The sequence below is a fragment of the Oncorhynchus mykiss genome, chromosome 32 (genome assembly GCF_013265735.2).
Source record: "Oncorhynchus mykiss isolate Arlee chromosome 32, USDA_OmykA_1.1, whole genome shotgun sequence".
NCBI lineage: Eukaryota > Metazoa > Chordata > Actinopteri > Salmoniformes > Salmonidae > Oncorhynchus > Oncorhynchus mykiss.
In genome coordinates, this window is record NC_050572.1 from 5,592,112 (window position 1) to 5,616,878 (window position 24,767).

General features: G+C 42.3%; 1 protein-coding gene across 1 annotated transcript; it reads left to right on the forward strand.

Annotated features, from left to right (window-relative positions):
* Positions 1-23,262, forward strand: LOC110489357 (sodium-dependent neutral amino acid transporter B(0)AT1). Its single transcript, XM_036971451.1, has 13 exons — positions 1-99; positions 3,294-3,512; positions 16,070-16,210; positions 16,640-16,777; positions 17,120-17,301; positions 17,721-17,831; positions 17,951-18,063; positions 18,286-18,414; positions 19,944-20,100; positions 20,891-21,095; positions 21,317-21,476; positions 22,327-22,489; positions 22,967-23,262. The coding sequence occupies exons 2-13, from the start codon at positions 3,311-3,313 to the stop codon at positions 23,171-23,173; spliced, it is 1,908 nt and encodes a 635-aa protein (XP_036827346.1). The 5' UTR covers positions 1-99; positions 3,294-3,310; the 3' UTR covers positions 23,174-23,262.
* The last annotated feature ends 1,505 nt before the right edge of the window (positions 23,263-24,767 follow it).

Below are 24,767 nucleotides of genomic sequence, written 5' to 3' on the forward strand. Positions count from 1 at the left end.
ACAGGGTGACTGAGAGAGAATAAGAGGGCAGAGAACTGTGCTAACATCCGACATCTAACCAACAGAACCACTCAGCTCTTTCAGCCGGACAAATAACAGGTAAATAAAATGCATTATTAAAATAGCGCAAACAACTCCTGATAAATGAATTGGGACAGTTGTGAAATCCAGAACAAGGTAGGGGTGGTATACTATCACGTTTTCAGAACGACCCAGATGCAGACAGTGTCAAAGTAACAAAAGTGTATTACTAGAACAGGCAACATGCCAGGTCAAAGGGCAGTAATCCAGATCAGAATCCAAAAGGTACAGGACGGCAGGCAAGCTCAGGGTCAGGGTCATGGCAGGCAGAGGTCAGGGTCAGGGCAGGCAGAGGTCATGGTCAGAGTCAGGGTAGTCAGAGGTCATGGTAGTCAGAGGTCAGGGTCAGGGTAGTCAGAGGTCAGGGTAGGCAGATGTCAGGGTCAGGGCAGGCAGAGGTCAGGGTAGTCAGAGGTCAGGGTCAGGGTAGGCAGAGGTCAGGGTCAGGGCAGGCAGAGGTCAGGGCCAGGGCAGGCAGAGGTCAGGGTCAGGGCAGGCAGAGGTCTGGGTCAGGGCAGGCAGAGGTCAGGGTCAGGGCAGGCAGAGGTCAGGGTCAGGGCAGGCAGAGGTCAGGGTCAGGGCAGGCAGAATGGTCAGAATCAGGAAAACTAGATAAACGGGAACGAACTGGCAACAGACAAACAAAACGAACTGGCAACAGACAAACAGAGAACACCGGTATAAATACTATGGAGACAATAATGGAGACAATCACAAAGGCAGGTGAAACAGATCAGGTTGTAACAGTACAGTACACAGAAGATAGCCCTATTTGGTAAAAGACCAAGTCCATTTTATAGTTTTGAAAATAGTATTTTTTTTTAAACTGTATGAGTAGGTGTGTCCAAACTTTTGATTGGTACTGACTAACGGGTCGGCACGCAGCAGGTATCGCTTTTGTTCTAGCAAGAAAAGGAGCATCCCCCCACTGATAAGTACGCCTAGCAATCAACAGTCTATAGGCAGTGAGGTTCTCTATCTGTTTCATGCTTTAGCTTGGGTTAGTGATAACAACAGATTCTCTAAGTGTCTTAACCTACTTAAGCTTGGAATAGGAAACGTCCACTTGTTGACAAAACCATAAAGGACTGATCATTTGTATAACAAGGAATTGTCCATTCTCTATTTCCTGATCTTGTAAATTGATATTCAAAAGGTATATTTAACCACCACATGCGCTTTTCAGTTGTGAAGATTTGTGAAGATTTGTCTGTCAATAACTTGCCTGTCAATAACTTGTCTGTCAATAACTTGTCTGTCAATAACTTGTCTGTCAATAACTTGTCTGTCAATAACTTGTCTTTCAATAACTTGTCTATTCAATAACTTGTCTGTCAATAACTTGTCTGTCAATAACTTGTCTGTCAATAACTTGTCTGTCAATAACTTGTCTGTCAATAACTTGCCTGTCAATAACTTGTCTGTCAATAACTTGCCTGTCAATAACTTGCCTGTCAATAACTTGTCTGTCAATAACTTGTCTGTCAATAACTTGTCTGTCAATAACTTGCCTGTCAATAACTTGCCTGTCAATAACTTGTCTGTCAATAACTTGTCTGTCAATAACTTGTCTGTCAATAACTTGTCTATTCAATAACTTGTCTGTCAATAACTTGTCTGTCAATAACTTGCCTGTCAATAACTTGTCTGTCAATAACTTGTCTGTCAATAACTTGTCTGTCAATAACTTGTCTGTCAATAACTTGTCTGTCAATAACTTGTCTGTCAATAACTTGTCTGTCAATAACTTGTCTGTCAATAACTTGTCTGTCAATAACTTGTCTGTCAATAACTTGCCTGTCAATAACTTGCCTGTCAATAACTTGTCTGTCAATAACTTGTCTGTCAATAACTTGTCTGTCAATATCCAACATAAATAAGCTTCATTAAAATGAAGGACAAAGCCTCTTTTGCCAACGAAAAGCGAGATAATGACATCAACAATAACAGTTAAATTGTAATACATCAAAAAATAAAATATGAATTTTTCAAACAAGATTCAGTATATTTTCTGAAACATCAAGATTAACAAGTGATGCAAAAAAAAAAGTCAAATATGAATAATTGTGCGGCAACTGAAAACGGAACTGCATAAACTTACTGTAAAACAGTTAGGGAATTGCCGTGTTGATTTAGAAGTATTCAAAGATTATCCGTTTGAGTTCAGTCTTTATCATCTAAAGGGTCACTTTTCCGTCCTTATCTGTACTTTGTAGAGAACGTCTCAAATTGGCCATATATTTGATAATCGTATGATGTTCAGGTAAATGATTCAACAGGCAGTCATTCATTCATTTGTGACGGCAGCCTCACCGAATCCTAATCCACTCAATAAACACACACACACACACACACACACACACACACACACACACACACACACACACACACACACACACACACACACACACACACACACACACACACACACACACACACACACACACACACATTTGCCCATTGCTCACCATCTCCCTTGTCTATCTATTTGCTGATAGAGAATAGTTATCACCAGGTCAAGAGATGGAACCACAGATACCAATGGGTGAAAGGTAAGCTCGCCAGTACCACTCAGAGAGAGAGAGAGAGAGAGAGAGAGAGAGAGAGAGAGAGAGAGAGAGAGAGAGAGAGAGAGAGAGACAGACAGACAGAGACAGACAGACAGAGACAGAGACAGAGAGAGAGAGAGAGAGAGAGAGAGAGAGAGAGAGAGAGAGAAAACAGGTAATATCTAGTGATATTTTCACTAGATACCTAGTGGAAATTGTTTATTTCACTTTATATATTATCTACCTCACGTGCTTTGGCAATGTTAACACATGTTTCCCATGCCAATAAAGCCCTTGAATTGAATTGAATAGAGCGAGAGAGAGAGAGAGAGAGAGAGAGAGAGAGAGACTCTAAAGGGCACAAGCGACTGTCACACACCTCTGCTTTCTGTGACTGTCGACTACCCACTCAGGAAGCATCTCTTGTTGTGGGAGCACCAGATACCTTGTGGATATTATTTGCTTTCTCTAGACTGAAACCTGATGAGCAGCAGATACCTAGTGGATATTACCTGCTTTCTCTAGACTGAAACCTGATGAGCACCAGATACCTAGTGGATATTATTTGCTTTCTCTAGACTGAAACCTGATGAGCACCAGATACCTAGTGGATATTACCTGCTTTCTCTAGACTGACACCTGATCTCCTCCTGATCCCCACAGCCTGCCAGCCGGCCACCATGAGATTCCCCAAGCTCCCCAACCCAGGTCTGGATGACCGGATCCCGTCCCACCAGGAGCTGGAAAGGATGGAGAAAGAGGAGGCTGGGGACAGGCCCAAATGGGACAACAAGACCCAATACATGCTGACCTGTGTGGGCTTCTGTGTGGGGCTGGGGAACGTGTGGAGGTTCCCTTACCTGTGTCAGAGCCATGGAGGAGGTAGGTTATACTATACAGGTGGGGCTGGTTTCCGAGACACAGATTAAGCCCAGTCCTGGACTATATAACATGTTTAATGGGGCATTTTAATTGACAGTGCTTTTTAGTCCAAGACTAGGTTTATTTTGTGTCTGGGAAACCAGCCCATGGAGATTTGTGTGGGTTAAGAGTTAGGGTGCAGTGGAAGAACGAACGCTGAAAGTAATACATTTTTTGGTGGATCCAATGTAATTTATTTTGGTTGGTTGATTACACTTAGGTCTGCACAATAATGACTCCCACATAGGCCTACTGTAATGACTCCTACATAGGACCTACTGTAATGACTCCTACACAGGCCCTACTGTAATGACTCCTACACAGGCCCTACTGTAATGACTCCTACACAGGCCCTACTGTAATGAATCCTACACAGGCCCTACTGTAATGACTCCTACACAGGACTACTGTAATGACTCCTACACAGGACTACTGTAATGACTCCTACACAGGACTACTGTAATGACTCCTACACAGGACGAATGCAATGACTCCTACACAGGCCCTACTGTAATGACTCCTACACAGGACTACTGTAATGACTCCTACACAGGACAACTGTATTGACTCCTACACAGGCCCTACGGTAATGACTCCTACACAGGCCTACTGTAATGACTCCTACACAGGCCCCAATGTAATGACTCCTACACAGGCCTACTGTAATGACTCCTACACAGGCCCTACTGTTATGACTCCTACATAGACCTACTGTTATGACTCCTACACAGGCCTATAGTAATGACTCCTACACAGGCCCTAGGGTAATGACTCCTACAAAGGCCCTACTGTTATGACTCCTACATAGACCTACTGTAATGACTCCTACATAGACCTACTGTAATGACTCCCACATAGAACTACTGTAATGACTCCTACATAGGCCTACTGTAATGAGTCCTACATAGGCCCTACTGTATTGACTCCTACATAGGCCTACTGTAATGACTCCTACACACGCCCTACTGTAATGACTCCTACATAGACCTACTGTATTCACTCCTACACAGGCCCTACTGTGATGACTCCTACATAGACCTACTCTATTCACTCCTACATATAACTACTGTATTCACTGCTACATAGCCTACTGTAATCACTGCTACCCAGGCCTACTGTATTCACTGCTACATAGGCCTACTGTAATCACTGCTATATAGGCCTACTGTAATCACTGCTACATAGGCCCTACTGTATTCACTGCTACATAGGCCTACTGTAATCACTGCTACATAGGCCTACTGTAATCACTGCTACATAGGCCTACTGTAATGACTGCTACATAGGCCCTACTGTAATCACTGCTACATAGGCCTACTGTAATCACTGCTACATAGGCCTACTGTATTCACTACTACATAGGCCCTACTGTAATCACTGCTACATAGGCCTACTGTAATCACTGCTACATAGGCCTACTGTATTCACTACTACATAGGCCCTACTGTAATCACTGCTACATAGGCCTACTGTATTCACTGCTACATAGGCCTACTGTAATCACTGCTACATAGGCCTACTGTAATCACTGCTACATAGACCTACTGTAATGACTCCTACATATGCCTACTGTAATCACTGCTACATAGGCCTACTGTAATGACTCCTACACAGGCCCTACTGTAATGACTCCTACATAGGACTACTGTAATGACTCCTACACAGGACTACTGTAATGACTCCTACACAGGCCCTACTGTAATGACTCCTACTGTAGGACTACTGTAATGACTCCTACACAGGACTACTGTAATGACTCCTACACAGGCCCTACTGTAATGACTCCTACACAGGACTACTGTAATGACTCCTACTGTAGGAATGGTTCAGGTAACTGTAACAGAGCGATTCATTTCAAGAGAGTGAAATGTGTCAATAACTACATTTCTGGAGCTTTGTCAAATTGGAACTGTAGAAATCACATAGAGCTTTAAAACAATATCTTAAAAGAGACGAACGTGCTTGTCAGCTAACACTAGTTGACCCATATAAACAGATAGTTATTCAGTCATGGAAATTCAGAGATTTCAGTTAAAGGATAAAAGAGCCCGATGTGGTGTAGATTATTACCAATGATTCTAGCTAAGGACACTAGTTCTAAATGTGTGAAATTAAATTACAGATAGTTTTTTTATTTCGTTTTTTTTATTTTTATATTTACAAAATACAAATATATCTCACAACTGGCTATGCAAAACATTTAAAAAGTCCTCGTTGATCTCGTTTGTCAAGTTTATCCCTCGAAATACATCAGAGAGGAGAGTCTTACAGTGAAGTACGTTATCTCCCAGGAAGAGGAGACGGGGAAAAGTGGCCCAGTTAAAACTCCCCTCATAAAAACAGAAAGCGTCATGATGAGTTTACCACCATCATCATCATCGAGGCTGAACTATGATCTAACACTCTGGTACTGTATGTGAATACTGAACAGACGTTGTTACTAAATACACAGTATTTTATAGCGTCAACGGTTCATTCCGTTTGTGCGAACCCACAGTTTCCATCAGCTGTTCTGGGCGGTTCGCCCCTCACACCATCCCGAAGGTGAAGAGGACGGATGTGAAGGTTCAAGGGTGACCTGTTTACCATGTGGTCTGCGGTTTTGAGGCCGGTTGGACGTAAATACCATCAAAGCACTGACTGATGAGGCACACAGTTATTACGTGATAGAAATATGTTGAATCTCACGTCGACTATTGGTCCATACTGGGTATGTTGTGGTTTAACAGGGGTCAAATGAATTCCACAGCAAAGGGAAGAATATGGCTTGAAACAGGGAGAGACCACCTAAACATGTCCAATAACAAATGCTTGTTTTGTGGACGGTTGCAAATAGGTTTTGGTACGTTTTTCTACAGTGTGTCCTAATGAACATGACCCCTGTAGGGGGAACTGTTCACTTCAAGACCCACAGATAGAAGCAGAGAGTTTTTTTTTTTAAAACAACATTTCTCCAACATACAGTACAGCACATTCGGTCGACTCCAGTCCTTGAGAGCTGAGGATGTGCAGGATTTTGTTACAACCCAGCTCTAACCCAACTGATGAAACAAATCTACAGTAGTAGCAAATCTACAGTAGTGAATCAACCCTGTGTCCCTCCAATACCTGAGTCAATCAACCCTGTGTCCCTCCAACACCATAGTGAATCAACTCTGTGTCCCTCAAAACCATAGTGAATCAACTCTGTGTCCCTCCAACACCAGAGTGAATCAACTCTGTGTCCCTCAACACCATAGTGAATCAACTCTGTGTCCCTCAACACCATAGTGAATCAACCCTGTGTCCCTCTAATACCTGAGTTAATCAACCCTGTGTCCCTCAACACCAGAGTGAATCAACCCTGTGTCCCTCAAAACCATAGTGAATCAACTCTGTGTCCCTCAAAACCATAGTGAATCAACCCTGTGACCCTGAGACAGAATCATTAGATCATTTGTTTTGGTACTGTCCATATGTAGCTTGTTTTGGTACTGTCCATATGTAGCTTGTTTTGGTACTGTCCATATGCAGCTTGTTTTGGTACTGTCCATATGTAGCTTGTTTTGGTAATGTTCATATGTAGCTTGTTTTAGTACTGTTCATATGTAGCTTGTTTTGGTGCTGTTCATATGTAGCTTGTTTTGGTACTGTCCATATGCAGCTTGTTTTGGTACTGTCCATATGTAGCTTGTTTTGGTAATGTTCATATGTAGCTTGTTTTAGTACTGTTCATATGTAGCTTGTTTTGGTGCTGTTCATATGTAGCTTGTTTTGGTACTGTTCATTTGTAGCTTGTTTTGGTACTGTTCATATGTAGCTTGTTTTGCTTGTTTTGGTACTGTTCATATGTAGCTTGTTTTGGTACTGTTCATATGTAGCTTGTTTTGGTACTGTTCATATGTAGCTTGTTTTGGTACTGTTCATATGTAGCTTGTTTTGGTACTGTTCATATGTAGCTTGTTTTGGTGCTGTTCATATGTAGCTTGTTTTGGTACTGTCCATATGTAGCTTGTTTTGGTAATGTTCATATGTAGCTTGTTTTGGTACTGTTCATATGTAGCTTGTTTTGGTGCTGTTCATATGTAGCTTGTTTTGGTACTGTCCATATGCAGCTTGTTTTGGTACTGTCCATATGTAGCTTGTTTTGGTAATGTTCATATGTAGCTTGTTTTGGTAATGTTCATATGTAGCTTGTTTTGGTACTGTCCATATGTAGCTTGTTTTGGTAATGTTCATATGTAGCTTGTTTTGGTACTGTCCATATGTAGCTTGTTTTGGTAATGTTCATATGTAGCTTGTTTTGGTACTGTTCATATGTAGCTTGTTTTGGTGCTGTTCATATGTAGCTTGTTTTGGTGCTGTCCATATGTAGCTTGTTTTGGTACTGTTCATATGTAGCTTGTTTTGGTACTGTTCATATGTAGCTTGTTTTGGTGCTGTCCATATGTAGCTTGTTTTGGTACTGTCCATATGTAGCTTGTTTTGGTAATGTTCATATGTAGCTTGTTTTGGTACTGTCCATATGTAGCTTGTTTTGGTACTGTTCATATGTAGCTTGTTTTGGTACTGTCCATATGTAGCTTGTTTTGGTACTGTTCCTATGTAGCTTGTTTTGGTACTGTTCATATGTAGCTTGTTTTGGTACTGTTCATATGTAGCTTGTTTTGGTACTGTTCATATGTAGCTTGTTTTGGTGCTGTTCATATGTAGCTTGTTTTGGTACTGTCCATATGTAGCTTGTTTTGGTACTGTTCATATGTAGCTTGTTTTGGTACTGTCCATATGTAGCTTGTTTTGGTACTGTTCATATGTAGCTTGTTTTGGTACTGTCCATATGTAGCTTGGTTTGCTTGTTTTGGTACTGTCCATATGTAGCTTGTTTTGGTACTGTCCATATGTAGCTTGTTTTGGTACTGTTCATATGTAGCTTGTTTTGGTACTGTTCATATGTAGCTTGTTTTGGTACTGTTCATATGTAGCTTGTTTTGCTTGTTTTGGTACTGTTCATATGTAGCTTGTTTTGGTACTGTTCATATGTAGCTTGTTTTGCTTGTTTTGGTACTGTTCTAATGTAGCTTGTTTTGGTACTGTCCATATGTAGCTTGTTTTGGTACTGTTCATATGTAGCTTGGTTTGCTTGTTTTGGTACTGTCCATATGTAGCTTGTTTTGGTACTGTCCATATGTAGCTTGTTTTGGTACTGTCCATATGTAGCTTGTTTTGGTACTGTTCATATGTAGCTTGTTTTGGTACTGTTCATATGTAGCTTGTTTTGGTACTGTTCATATGTAGCTTGTTTTGGTACTGTTCCTATGTAGCTTGTTTTGGTACTGTTCCTATGTAGCTTGTTTTGGTACTGTCCATATGTAGCTTGTTTTGGTACTGTTCATATGTAGCTTGTTTTGGTACTGTCCATATGTAGCTTGCTTTGGTACTGTCCATATGTAACTTGTTTCTGGACGCAGGTTCAGGAATGGTTGAAGAAGGACAACATTTACCTGGAGCTAACTCTGCAAATAGCGCTGCTGGGTGATTTGAAAAGTCATAGTCAATTTTTAAACAATAATATAATTATACTCTTAGCAAAAAAACAATGTAAAATATACTGTGTCCGTAACATGTATATAGTATGTATAAACAGGAAGTAGAAGCCTAAGTGTTGTTGTCCATTAGTTTACTCTAATTAGGGGACGGGTGGGTTAGGGGAACATAATAAAGGAATATATATTTTTTAAAGATATGTATGTATGTACAGTGTATATATATACAAATACATATATATATAGGGGATTGGAAATGATACAGACATTTACATTGAGGGGGATCTACAACCTAATCTGCACTATTAAAACTGACCTACAACCCCGCCCCCCCCTCCCCCCCCCTCCCTCCCTCAAAAAATCAAAAAAATATTTGTTCTAAAATAAGAATAAAAAATAATATAGGAGTTCCGTTTGTCTTTGTGTTTCCTGTGTGGTCGGTTGCAAAAAGGTTTTGGTACAGTTTTTCTTCAGAGTGTTCTAATGAATGTGACCACCGTTCAGTCAGGCAGAGATCGACGAGGGCAGTGACGTAGCCTATCTATGAAAGTAACACGTGTAGAACCCGTGGAGACCCTGAAAAAGACACGCCCGTGTTTATGTTTCCTTAGCCAGGACACCTATCAGCTATAGATTGTAGATGAACGGTTATAATTCTTCTTTCTTTTTTTTTTAAGTCAAATGCAAGTCAAGTTCAAATGGCTGAGTCATGTCCAAGTGTTGACATAACGTTGGCAGTTCATCTTCAGCCATGTCTCGTCTTCCCTAACCCTTGAGAGTTGTAGTAGTTACTTTTCACTATCTATTCCGGAGGGGAGGCAACGTAAGAATTTGTCTTCTGTTTCCATCTACAATGCCATCAATGATGATGCCCTTTTCTACACAGGAGATCAACCAAAGGTACTGCCTGGTGGTGTTCTGAACCTCCCACTACCTTTCTGATGTATTTCAGTCACTTCAAACCAAACTTTCTTCAGACTGATATACTGTCAAAAAGTACTGTCAGACTGATTTGTAATAACCTGTCATAGCCCAAATATTTAAAAAAAGTATCAAAATGTTTAAAATGGGGTCGCAGGTCAGGAAAAGTTTGGGAACACCTGGGTTAAACACTCCAGGTCAAAACCAGAAAGACGTGGAAATTATAAATGGGACTAAGCGTTTAGATAGATGTGTATTTACAGTAGCGATTACAGTGAAATAATACCATGCTATTGTTTGAGGAGAGTGCACAGTTTATGAACATAGTTACTAATAAACAAATTGGGCAGATTTGGGCAGTCTTGTTAACACTCCGTTGATCTCCCCTTCCCCATTTCCCCACTCTGACTTAGAATACGTGGACAACTACAAATACTTAGGTGTCTGGTTAGACTGTAAACTCTCCTTCCAGACCCATATCAAACATCTCCAATCCAAAGTTAAATCTAGAATTGGCTTCCTATTTCGCAACAAAGCATCCTTCACTCATGCTGCCAAACATACCCTTGTAAAACTGACCATCCTACCAATCCTCGACTTTGGCGATGTCATTTACAAAATAGCCTCCAATACCCTACTCAACAAATTGGATGCAGTCTATCACAGTGCAATCCGTTTGTCACCAAAGCCCCATATACTACCCACCATTGCGACCTGTACGCTCTCGTTGGCTGGCCCTCGCTTCATACTCGTCGCCAAACCCACTGGTTCCATGTCATCTACAAGACCCTGCTAGGTAAAGTCCCCCCTTATCTCAGCTCGCTGGTCACCATTGCATCTCCCACCTGTAGCACACGCTCCAGCAGGTATATCTCTCTAGTCACCCCCAAAACCAATTCTTTCTTTGGCCGCCTCTCCTTCCAGTTCTCTGCTGCCAATGACTGGAACGAACTACAAAAATCTCTGAAACTGGAAACACTTATCTCCCTCACTAGCTTTAAGCACCAACTGTCAGAGCAGCTCACAGATTACTGCACCTGTACATAGCCCACCTATAATTTAGCCCAAACAACTACCTCTTTCCCTACTGTATTTTATTTATTTATTTATTTTGCTCCTTTGTATCTGTTGATTACAGATACCTTAAAAAAATGAGGTAGGGTGGGGTGGATCAGAAAACCAGTCAGTGCCTGGTGTGACCACCATTTGCCTCATGCAGCGTGACACATCTCCTTCCCATAGAGTTGATCAGGCTGTTGATTGTGGCCTGTGGAATGTTGTCCCACTCCTCTATTGTTTAATAGTCACATGTACCGTGTTGCAGACCTCCAAAGGCCAAGGACCCGGTCTCTCTCTCTCTCACTCACAGACAGACAGACAGACAGACAGACAGACAGACAGACAGACAGTGGCCTGTGGAATGTTGTCCCACTCCTCTATTGTTTACTAGTCACATGTAACCGTGTTGCAGACCTCCAAAGGCCAAGGACCCGGTCTCTCTCTCTCTCACAGACAGACAGACAGACAGACAGACAGACAGACAGACAGACAGACAGACAGTGGCCTGTGGAATGTTGTCCCACTCCTCTATTGTTTACTAGTCACATGTAACCGTGTTGCAGATGTGATTGCTGTGTCACGCCCTGATCTGTTTCACCTGTCTTTTGTTGTTGCCTCCACCCAACCTCCAGGTGTCACCTGTTTTCCCCATTAGTCCCCGGTCTGTGCCAGTGTATTTATCCTTGTGTTTCCTGTCTCTGTACCAGTGTATTTATCCTTGTGTTTCCTGTCTCTGTGCCAGTGTATTTATCCTTGTGTTTCCTGTCTCTGTACCAGTGTATTTATCCCTGGGTTTCCCTTCTCTCTGTACCAGTGTATTTATCCCTGTGTTTCCTGTCTCTCTGTACCGGTGTATTTATCCCTGTGTTTCCTGTCTCTCTGTGCCAGTGTATTTATCCCTGTGTTTCCTGTCTCTCTGTACCAGTGTATTTATCCCTGTGTTTCCTGTCTCTCTGTGCCGGTGTATTTATCCCTGTGTTTCCTGTCTCTTTGTCCCAGTGTATTTATCCCTGTGTTTCATGTCTCTCTGTACCAGTGTATTTATCCCTGTGTTTCCTGTCTCTCTGTACCAGTGTATTTATCATTGTGTTTCCTGTCTCTCTTTGCCGGTGTATTTATCCCTGTGTTTCCTGTCTCTCTGTACCAGTGTATTTATCCCTGTGTTTCCTGTCTCTCTGTACCAGTGTATTTATCCCTGTGTTTCCTGTCTCTCTGTGCCGGTGTATTTATCCCTGTGTTTCCAGTGTCTCTGTAACAGTGTATTTATCCCTGTGTTTCCTGTCTCTCTGTACCAGTGTATTTATCCCTGTGTTTCCTGTCTCTCTGTACCAGTGTATTTATCCCTGTGTTTCCTGTCTCTCTGTACCAGTGTATTTATCCCTGTGTTTCCTGTTTCTCTGTGCCGGTGTATTTATCCCTGTGTTTCCTGTCTCTTTGTCCCAGTGTATTTATCCCTGTGTTTCCTGTCTCTCTGTACCAGTGTATTTATCCCTGTGTTTCCTGTCTCTCTGTACCAGTGTATTTATCATTGTGTTTCCTGTCTCTCTTTGCCGGTGTATTTATCCCTGTGTTTCCTGTCTCTCTGTACCAGTGTATTTATCCCTGTGTTTCCTGTCTCTCTGTACCAGTGTATTTATCCCTGTGTTTCCTGTCTCTCTGTGCCGGTGTATTTATCCCTGTGTTTCCAGTGTCTCTGTACCAGTGTATTTATCCCTGTGTTTCCTGTCTCTCTGTACCAGTGTATTTATCCCTGTGTTTCCTGTCTCTCTGTACCAGTGTATTTATCACTGTGTTTCCTGTCTCTCTGTGCCAGTGTATTTATCCCTGTGTTTCCTGTCTCTCTGTACCAGTGTATTTATCCCTGTGTTTCCTGTCTCTCTGTACCAGTGTATTTATCCCTGTGTTTCCTGTCTCTCTGTACCAGTGTATTTATCACTGTGTTTCCTGTCTCTCTGTGCCAGTGTATTTATCCCTGTGTTTCCTGTCTCTCTGTACCAGTGTATTTATCCCTGTGTTTCCTGTCTCTCTGTACCAGTGTATTTATCCCTGTGTTTCCTGTCTCTCTGTACCAGTGTATTTATCACTGTGTTTCCTGTCTCTCTGTGCCAGTGTATTTATCCCTGTGTTTCCTGTCTCTCTGTACCAGTGTATTTATCCCTATGTTTCCTGTCTCTCTGTACCAGTGTATTTATCCCTGTGTTTCCTGTCTCTCTGTGCCAGTTCGTCTTGTTTTGTTTAAGTCAACCAGCGGTTTTCCTCACTCCTCTCTTTTCCCCCAGTCTCTGTTTTTCCCCCAGTCTCTGTTTTTCCCCCAGTCTCTGTTTTTCCCCCAGTCTCTGTTTTTCCCCCCGTCTCTGTTTTTCCCCCAGTCTCTGTTTTTCCCCCTAGCCCTCCTGGTTTTGACCCTTGCCTGTCCCGACACTGAATCCACCCGCCTGACCACTCCGCCGGTCCCCGACCTGCCGTTTGCCTAGCCCTTTTGTTATAATAAATATATTGGAGCTCAACCATCTGCCTCCTGTGTGTGCATTTGGGTCTCCCCCTATGCCCTTATATGTTGTTCAGGTTCAGATTGTTTAATAGTCACATGTACAGTGTTGGAGGTAAGATTGCAGGGAACAGTAGAAAATAGTACGTTTCCAGCATTCCAACATGCAAGACTAGTGAAATACAGTAAAATAATGACAATGGTATATATTTTTTTTAAATAAAAAAATCGAAATAGTACTGTATAATAATAACTGTGGCAGTGATGAATAAATACATGCTTGTTGCCGTGGAGACAGCGTAAAGACTGTTCAGGGGTTGAATGGTCACAGGGGAGCAGCAGCATGACGAACTTGTGTGGGTGCACTTTACTGGCTTCAATAGCCTGATGGTTTTCATGATACCTCTCTTTTTCCATTTTATGTTTTCATGATACCTCTCTTTTTCCATTTTAGGTTTTTATGATGATACCTGTCATTCTCATTTCCTATCTCACATTCCCAGGAGCGTTTTACGATCCCATTCCTGATCCTGTGTTCCCAGGAGCGTTTTACGATCCCATTCCTGATCCTGTGTTCCCAGGAGCGTTTTACGATCCCAATCCTGATCCTGTGTTCCCATGAGCGTTTATGATTCCATTCCTGATCTTGTGTTCCCAGGAGCGTTTTACGATCCCATTCCTGATCCTGTGTTCCCAGGAGCGTTTTACGATCCCATTCCTGATCCTGTGTTCCCAGAAGCGTTTATGATTCCATTCCTGATCCTGTGTTCCCAGGAGCATTTATGATTCCATTCCTGATCCTGTGTTCCCAGGAGTGTTTTACGATCCCATTCCTGATCCTGTGTTCCCAGGAGCGTTTCTAATTCCATTCCTGATCCTGTGTTCCCAGGAGCATTTATGATTCCATTCCTGATCTTGTGTTCCCAGGAGCGTTTATGATTCCATTCCTGATCCTGTGTTCCCAGGAGCATTTATGATTCCATTCCTGATCCTGTGTTCCCAGGAGCATTAATGATTCCATTCCTGATCCTGTGTTCCCAGGAGCATTTATGATTCCATTCCTGATCCTGTGTTCCCAGGAGCATTTATGATTCCATTCCTGATCCTGTGTTCCCAGGAGCGTTTATGATTCCATTCCTGATCCTGTGTTCCCAGGAGCCTTTTACGATCCCATTCCTGATCCTGTGTTCCCAGAAGCGTTTATGATTCCATTCCTGATCTTGTGTTCCCAGGAGCGTTTATGATTCCATTCCTGATCCTGTGTTCCCAGGAGTGTTTTACGATCCCATTCCTGATCCTGTGTTCCCAGGAGCCTTTTACGATCCCATTCCTGATCCTGTGTTCCCAGAAGCGTTTATGATTCCATTCCTGATCTTGTGTTCCCAGGAGCGTTTATGATTCCATTACTGATCTTGTGTTCCCAGGAGTGTTTTACGATCCCATTGCTGATCCTGTGTTCCCAGGAGCGTTTCTGATTCCATTCCTGATCCTGTGTTCCCAGGAGCGTTTATGATTCCATTCCTGATCCTGTGTTCCCAGGAGCATTTTACGATCCCATTCCTGATCCTGTGTTCCCAGGAGTGTTTATGATTCCATTCCTGATCCTGTGTTCCCAGGAGCGTTTATGATTCCATTCCTGATCCTGTGTTCCCAGGAGCGTTTATGATCCCATTCCTGATCCTGTGTTCCCAGGAGGGTTTTACGATCCCATTCCTGATTCTGTGTTCCCAGGAGCGTTTATGATTCCATTCCTGATCTTATGTTCCCAGGAGCGTTTTACAATCCCATTCCTGATCCTGTGTTCCCAGGAGCATTTATGATTCCATATCCTGTCTTCCCAGGAGCGTTTTACAATCCCATTCCTGATCCTGTGTTCCCAGGAGCGTTTTACGATCCCATTCCTGATCTTGTGTTCTCAGGAGCATTTATGATTCCATTCCTGATCCTGTGTTCCCAGGAGTGTTTATGATTCCATTCCTGATCTTGTGTTCCCAGGAGCGTTTATGATTCCATTCCTGATCTTGTGTTCCCAGGAGCGTTTATGATCCCATTCCTGATCCTGTGTTCCCAGGAGCGTTTTACGATTCCATTCCTGATCCTGTGTTCCCAGGCGCGTTTATGATCCCATTCCTGATCTTGTGTTCCCAGGAGCGTTTATGATTCCATTCCTGATCTTGTGTTCCCAGGAGCGTTTTACAATCCCATTCCTGATCCTGTGTTCCCAGGAGCGTTTATGATTCCATATCCTGTGTTCCCAGGAGCGTTTTACAATCCCATTCCTGATCCTGTGTTCCCAGGAGCGTTTTACGATCCCATTCCTGATCTTGTGTTCTCAGGAGCATTTATGATTCCATTCCTGATCCTGTGTTCCCAGGAGCGTTTATGATTCCATTCCTGATCCTGTGTTCCCAGGAGCGTTTATGATCCCGTTCCTGATCTTGTGTTCCCAGGAGTGTTTTAGGATCCCATTCCTGATCCTGTGTTCCCAGGAGCGTTTTATGATTCCATTCCTGATCCTGTGTTCCCAGGAGCGTTTATGATCCCGTTCCTGATCCTGCTGGTTCTGGAGGGGATTCCACTGCTGCACCTGGAGTTTGCCATCGGACAGCGCCTCAGGAGTGGCAGTGTGGGAGTGTGGACGGCCATTAACCCATATCTGACTGGCGTTGGTGAGTCCGACAGAAACAGTAGGAAAACCCCTGTGTCCTGTTTTTTTTAGAGAAGTATGTAGTTAAACGTCCAACGTCAAGAAGGAAAGTTCTGCAGTCTGCGAAAGTGAGATTATCATATTTGTAGAGTATGTATCTATCTTCTCCTTCTTATAGGCCTGCATTCAAAATGGCATCCTATTCCCTACAGAGTGAACTATTTTGAGCAGAGGCCCAGGAGGAAGGGGCTCATTGTAATGGCTGGAATGGAATGCATGGATCGAATCAAACACATCCAACGTCATGGAAACCACGTGTTTGACTCCGTTCCGTCAACTCCACGACAGCCATTACAATGAGCACCTTCCTTCTATTGCTCCTCCCACCAGCCTCCTCAGGCCTCAGGCACCACTTATATGTGGTGATATCTGAAATGATTGTGTCCTACAGGCATCGCTTCCTTGTTAGTCTCCTTCCTGGTGGGTATGTACTACAACACTATAATCGCCTGGGTGATGTGGTACTTCTTCAACTCCTTCCAGAACCCTCTGCCATGGAGTCAGTGTCCTGTCAATGCCAACCTGACAGGTATGTTCATATTCTGCATGGATTTAAAGTCACTGTTAACTACAAAATCTAATTTTCTCAAATGTTTTTAAGACCTCAAAAGGGGTCTAATGATGGAATGTTCAGGGTCCTGATCTTATGAGGCATCTAGCTGGATCTACATAAGTCAACATCAGGCTAAATGCTGCTGGACTGGCATTTGGGCTTAACAGTGTTTTTGCTGCCCCCTGTAGGTCTGGAATCAGAATGCTGCTGGACTGACCTTTGGGTTTAACAGTGTTTTTGCTGCCCCCTGTAGGTCTGGAATCAGAATGCTGCTGGACTGGCCTTTGGGTTTAACAGTGTTTTTGCTGCCCTCTGTAGATTTGGTCTCAGAATGTGCCCGGAGTTCCCCAGTGGATTATTTCTGGTACAGAGACACACTCAACACGTCCACATCCATTGGGGACTCTGGAGGACTGCAGTGGTGGATGGTGTTGTGTCTACTGTGTGCCTGGCTGCTGTTGTACGTCTGCTGCCTTCGTGGCATTGAGACCACTGGCAAGGTACGATACCCAGTCCCATTGAGACCACTGACAAGGTACGATACCCGGTCCCATTGAGACCACTGGCGAGGTACGATACCCGGTCCCATTGAGACCACTGACAAGGTACGATACCCGGTCCCATTGAGACCACTGACAAGGTACGACACCCGGTCCCATTGAGACCACTGACAAGGTACGATACCCGGTCCCATTGAGACCACTGACAAGGTACGATACCCGGTCCCATTGAGACCACTGGCAAGGTACGATACACAATCTCTTCTGGTTTAATTTAGACAGGATTCTAGACGTAGTTGGAAGTGTTTCCCACAGTATGGTTTTTATTTTCAATTTTTAGTGCTATTTATTGGATAGAAATGCAGTGCGTAGTTCACCTCATCGATGACAAGGTGATTCTACCCTCTCTGTCATCACAGGCAGTGTACGTAACATCCACTCTGCCATACGTGGTCCTCACCATCTTCCTGATCAGAGGACTGACTCTCAAAGGTTCTCTGGATGGAATCAAGTTCCTCTTCACGCCCGATGTACGTATTTCCTCTCAAAGTGATAATTCAACCCTGAAAATCCACGTTTCTCAGATGTTTTCGGGCATGAGATCCGTTTTGTTGTGTGGCAGTATACATTGATGATTGTCTTCTCATAGCTAAATGAGTTGATGAACCCGTCTACCTGGCTGGATGCAGGTGCCCAGGTGTTCTACTCTTTCTCCTTGGCCTTTGGAGGTCTCATCTCCTTCTCCAGCTACAACTCTGTACAGTAAGTGCCCAAATATTTATCGACAACTTCGTCCTAAACGGGACTCTATTCCCTACTACATACTGCACTGCTTTTGACCAGAGCCCTATAAGACCTGGTCAAGAAGAGGTCACTATGTAGTATGGAATAGGGTCCCATTTGGGACTCCATCCTATATTTACACATTAGATAGATTTGTCTATCTCGACTCTTCAACGGACTCCACTATTCTGTTTTGTCCAGCAACAACTGTGAGCAGGATGCCGTGATCATCTCCATCATCAATGGCTTCACATCCGTCTACGCTGCTACAGTCATCTACTCCATCATAGGTTTCAGGGCCACAGAGAGGTTCGACGACTGTCTGGAAGGGTACGTGTTTTCATTCAGGCTACGTTGGGGCTCTGGGCTTGGTTTTATTTAGGCCAGGACTAGGTTTAGTCTGTGTCCGGGAAGACCGGCACTGAATGGACGGACAGAACTGTCTCAAAACAATGATCATTTTGTTTTGTTTGTTTTTTTCTTGTCTTGATATTCTGCACTGTGCGTTGCTAGCGAATTCTAGCACGTAGTGGCCTTGTGGTTTTGTGTTTTATTTTTGTGTTGTGTATTATTGTTGTGTTTTATTGTTGTGTTTTATTGTTGTGTATTATTGTTTTGTATTATTGTTGTGTTTTATTGTTGTGTTGTGTATTATTGTTGTGTTTTATTGTTGTGTTGTGTATTATTGTTGTGTTTTATTGTTGTGTTGTGTATTATTGTTGTGTTTTATTGTTGTGTTGTGTATTATTGTTGTTGTGTATTATTGTTGTGTTGTGTATTATTGTTGTGTATTATTGATTATTGTTGCTGTGTATTATTGTTGTTGTGTATTATTGATTATTGTTGTTGTGTATTATTGTTGTTGTGTATTATTGATTATTGTTGCTGTGTATTATTGATTATTGTTGTTGTGTATTATTGTTGTGTTGTGTATTATTGTTGTTGTGTATTATTGTTGTGTTGTGTATTATTATTGCTGTGTATTATTGTTGTTGTGTATTATTGATTATTGTTGCTGTGTATTATTGTTGTTGTGTATTATTGATTATTGTTGTTGTGTATTATTGTTGTTGTGTATTATTGATTATTGTTGTTGTGTATTATTGATTATTGTTGTTGTGTATTATTGATGTGTATTATTGATTATTGTTGTTGTGTATTATTGTTGTTGTGTATTATTCTTGTGTATTATTGATTATTGTTGTTGTGTATTATTGATGTGTATTATTGATTATTGTTGTTGTGTATTATTGTTGTTGTGTATTATTGTTGTGTATTATTGATTATTGTTGTTGTGTATTATTCTTGTGTATTATTGATTATTGTTGTTGTGTATTATTGATGTGTATTATTGATTATTGTTGTTGTGTATTATTGTTGTTGTGTATTATTCTTGTGTATTATTGATTATTGTTGTTGTGTATTATTGATGTGTATTATTGATTATTGTTGTTGTGTATTATTGTTGTTGTGTATTATTGTTGTGTATTATTGATTATTGTTGTTGTGTATTATTGTTGTGTATTATTGATTATTGTTGTTGTGTATTATTGTTGTGTATTATTGATTATTGTTGTTGTGTATTATTGATGTGTATTATTGTTGTTGTGTATTATTGATGTGGATAATTGTTGTTGTGTATTATTGATGTGGATTATTGATTATTGTTGTTGTGTATTATTGTTGTGTATTATTGTTGTTGTGTATTATTGATATGGATTATTGATTATTGTTGTTGTGTATTATTGATTATTGTTGTTGTGTATTATTGTTGTGTATTATTGTTAAACCTGATAAACAGTTCGTACTCGACCTACCTCCATCTCAACCTTACTGGCTCTGTGTGTTGTCCCATGCAGAAATATCTTGGCCCTGCTGAATGCTTTCAACCTTGCTGAGGGCAACATCACAGAAGGCAACTATGCAGAATCCCTACAGAATCTAAATGGCACCTTCCCAGAGACCATCCAGAGTCTGGACCTCAAAACCTGCGACTTGCAGACTTTCCTCAGTCAGGTATTGAAATGTCAAACTTTCCCTTAGTCAGGTATAGAAACGTCAAACTTTCCCTCAGTCAGGTATAGAAACGTCAAACTTTCCCTCGGTCAGGTATAGAAACGTCAAACTTTCCCTCAGTCAGGTATAGAAACGTCAAACTTTCCCTCAGACAGGTATAGAAACGTCAAACTTTCCCTCAGTCAGGTATAGAAACGTCAAACTTTCCCTCAGTCAGGTATAGAAACGTCAAACTTTCCCTCAGTCAGGTATAGAAACGTCAAACTTTCCCTCAGTCAGGTATTGAAATGTCAAACTTTCTTCAGTCAGGTTTTGAAACGTCAAACTTTCCCTCAGTCAGGTATAGAAACGTCAAACTTTCCCTCAGTCAGGTATAGAAACGTCAAACTTTCCCTCAGTCAGGTATAGAAACGTCAAACTTTCCCTCAGTCAGGTATTGAAATGTCAAACTTTCTTCAGTCAGGTTTTGAAACGTCAAACTTTCCCTCAGTCAGGTATTGAAATGTCAAACTTTCTTCAGTCAGGATTTGAAACGTCAAACTTTCCCTCAGTCAGGTATAGAAACGTCAAACTTTCCCTCAGTCAGGTATTGAAATTGCAAACTTTCTCAGTGATATATGGTCGGTCACCAGAAATCAAAAGCCTTTCAACCAATTTCAATTGCCGACATGTTAGTCATGGCACATTTGGTGCCAACGTGTAGAATAGTATGCCAAACTCTTTAACTGTTTATCTGTGGATCTGGTTTTAATCCTGTTTTTCCTGATGATGAGTCATTGTCTTCCAATAGGGTGTGGAGGGAACTGGTCTGGCCTTTATCGTGTTCACCGAGGCCATCACCAAGATGCCTATCTCTCCTCTCTGGTCCATCCTGTTCTTCATCATGCTCTTCTGTCTGGGACTGTCCACCATGTTTGGCAGCATAGAAGGAACGGTGGTGCCCCTTCAGGATCTCAACATCTTCCCTAAACGGTGGCCTAAGGAGGCGATCACTGGTAAATAACTTAGCTCGAATCAATTGAGACCCCCGGGATATACAATATACCCCCGGGATATACATTTCCAATGCAGGGGTCTCCATCTCCTGTCCTGGTGAGTTTAGTGCTGGGCTGGAACAAACACCTGCACATGCAGTAGCTCTCCAGGACTAAAGATGAAGACCACTGGTCAAATGTTCCTTGGAGAAATAACTCAGCGTTTGTGTCTTCTGTTTCAGGTATTGTCTGTCTGGTGTCATTCGTCATTGCCCTGATATTTGCTCAGAGTTCTGGTAACTACTGGCTGGCTCTGTTCGACAGCTTTGCCGGCTCCATCCCTCTCCTAGTCATCGCCTTCTGTGAGATGATAGCTGTGGTCTACATCTATGGCATAGACAGGCGAGTGTCACCTCCTCTTCCTCCCCGATCCAACCCAACTTTTTGAGGCGTTAGCCAACACAGAAATCAATCCAAGTAGCTGTGCATTTTGGCAATAGCTAACTAACTAGTGTTATGTCCATCTTAATGATGCCAAAGTTGGTAGCCTCATTAACCCAGCCTGATCTTGCAAGCTCATGTTCTGTTCCACTTCTCTTGATACGTGAAGTGAAACAAAATGTGAGATTCCAAGATAAGGCTGGTTTAACGAGGCTACAAAGTTGGCATGTAATGTAGTAACCAAAGGTTAATGCTGCACCTAATTGCTTGCGTTCCTGATGAGCGTCAAACAGTGATCAGTTCAAGAGAGTTCTGAAACGGATCAGTTCAAGAGAGTTCTGAAACTGATCAGTTCAAGAGAGGTCTGAAACGGATCGGTTCAAGAGAACTGAAACTGATCAGTTCAAGAGAGGTCTGAAACGGATCAGTTCAAGAGAGTTCTGAAACTGATCGGTTCAAGAGAGTTCTGAAACGGATCAGTTCAAGAGAGTTCTGAAACTGATCAGTTCAAGAGAGGTCTGAAACGGATCAGTTCAAGAGAGTTCTGAAACTGATCAGTTCAAGAGAGGTCTGAAACTGATCGGTTCAAGAGAGTTCTGAAACGGATCGGTTCAAGAGAGGTCTGAAACTGATCAGTTCAAGAGAGGTCTGAAACTGATGCATACGTTTTGTCTCTCCTCGTCCCCACTAAAGCCCCCCCCCCCCCCCCCCCCCAGCCTCTCCAACGTGCATTTGTGTGTTTCAGAGGGGTTGAGTACAGCAGGAGACAAATGTCCTTCTTCCATGAAGTTAATTAAGTCTTATTCTACAGGTTTAACAAGGACATAGAGTTCATGATTGGTCACAAGCCCAACCTGTTCTGGCAGGTGACCTGGAGGTTCGTCAGCCCTTTAATCGTTTTAGTAATCTTCGTCTTCTACTTCGTCACCAAAGTCAGCTCCAACGTCACCTACATCGCCTGGAATCCAAGCTCGGTAATGTTTCTCCACTACGTTCAAATCTGGTTGCCGTGTATTGATAAAGCGTCTGAGAGTAGGATTACTGATCAGTGATCAGTTTTACCTTTTGAGATCACAACAAACACGATAACATGGACGGGAAGGAGCTGATCCTAGATCTGCACTCCTACTCTGAGACACTTATTGAATGAATGAGTTAATCCCTCCCAGATGATAACCTATTGTGTAACTGAACACTAGGTGTTGCTAAACTACGCCACCCCTTGGTTTGAAACAGGAGTCGAGGGGAACTAAACTGACTACCTGTCACATATAGTAGTCAGTTTTGTCTTTCTAGATATTAATAATAATAACTGATAGCATTTGCTGTATATAGTGCTTTTCCACATGTCAAACTGCTGTAAGAGGAGAAGCTCCCCTCATCCACCACCAACGTGTGGCATGCTAGAGCGTCCTTCTCCCAGACTTATTTCTCATCCCTGTGACCTGCAGGAGGACTTCCCCACTCTGGAGGTGTTGGAGTATCCTGCTTGGATTTACGTCATCATCTTTATCCTGGCAGGAATCCCCAGTCTGGTGGTGCCAGGCACGGCCATATTCAAACTCATGCGGAGATGTTGCAGCAACAGAAATGTCTACGGGGCAGAAGTCGACACGGTCTCTGCCAAAGTTCAGATGTTCACTACGAAAATGTCGTAGAATTACCACACAGCCAACATCATATGGGACAACGCTACACTGGAGAATGAAACAAGTAGAGTAAACATCCAAAATGATTGGTCCCCCAACAAAACAAAACAAAAAAGAAGTTTGAGGTCAATTCCATTTTAATTCAGTCAATCCAGTAAATTTAAGAATTGAAAACAAACTCTTTATTTCAGGGCACCTGAATTTACCGAATTTAAATGGGATCGACCGTTACCCTTTTTTGGTTTTGACGCAAAGGAACCGTTTTAAAAACATCCAGGAACAGATCTGAAATTGTCTGCGATGTCTCTTGGTCATTCCACAAAGACCACACCAGTGCAATGACACTGTTAGTTGTATTTATCTATGGGATCACCTGTAATTTTCACTGGTATTTCTGTTAGACGGTTATTGATTTGTTTTGTTTTGGGTTTCGGGTGCAACGAAACACCAACATACCATCAGAAAATTGTAGAATTGTCTTCTTTTTTTTTTACATTCTGGAATGACACGTTCTTATGAATTATGGCGCAGAATGTACAGATTAATGAAAAACACTAAACAGAAAAATAATCACCCACAACTAAAATGGGGAAAACAGGCTACCTAAGTATGATTCTCAATCAGAGACAACAAAATTGACAGCTGCCTCTGATTGAGAACCATACCAGGCCAAACACAGAAATACAACATAGAAAAAAAGAACATAGACTACCCACCCCAACTCACGCCCTGACCAAACGAACACAAAGGACATAATAAAGGAACTAAGGTCAGAACGTGACACCAATGATATCAGGCCACACCCGGCCATGATTACAGACACCTGTGTGTGTCCTTTGACACGATATAAACTAGGTGACCCAGCAGTGTTTGTCATTACACCATGATGAAGACAGCTTGTCTGTCCCAAACGTTGGATATTAGGTTATTAATATTACTGCATCTGGGCTCCTAGAGTGTGAGTCTCTCCATTCAAGTGAAATAAATGGTTTGCCTGTGTTTTTTATGTTCTAAATGAACCTATTAAAACTCACGGATGCTTCCAAAAGCTCAAACCAAGTTTATTCCCCCAGTTGGGATCGATACAGCTGCATAAAGACAAAGAACATATTCACACAAGCACTGATATTTAACCCTTTCCCCAATGCTGAGCCCCTCCTTACACATCTGAACAGCCAATACACCTCTGTCGCTGTCCAGAAGATTAGTGACACATGTTCTTCCTCACTTCATCTGACCTGACCTCTGCCCCAAATTCCTCACTCCTCCCCAACTCACGGCTCGTACCAGGACTGTGTCTGTTCTCCTCCCAGAGGATCCCTGATGACTAACATGAACATATTCGGACAGAGTGTAAACGTTATACATTCCCCTCTCTCCCTCAGTGACATGAATAAGTATATTTCGAAGGATGTGTGAGTTTTTTTGTCTGAATGGTATGAAGGACGTCATTGGAGCATAATATTGCATTGGAGCATAATATTGCATTGGAGCATAATATTGCATTGGAGCAGTATATTGCATTGGAGCAGTATATTGCATGACACGCCACACAATACCAGTACATGTAGTGGATACATTGTATCATCAAAATATGTGAACT

Coding starts and splice junctions, on each gene's coding strand:
- LOC110489357 (XM_036971451.1), top strand. CDS start 3,311: ATGAGATTCCCCAAGCTCCCCAACCCAGGTCTGGATGACCGGATCCCG. Junction 16,211..16,639: donor CCCATATCTGACTGGCGTTG/GTGAGTCCGACA, acceptor TGTGTCCTACAG/GCATCGCTTCCTTGTTAGTC. Junction 18,064..18,285: donor TCCAGCTACAACTCTGTACA/GTAAGTGCCCAA, acceptor TGTTTTGTCCAG/CAACAACTGTGAGCAGGATG.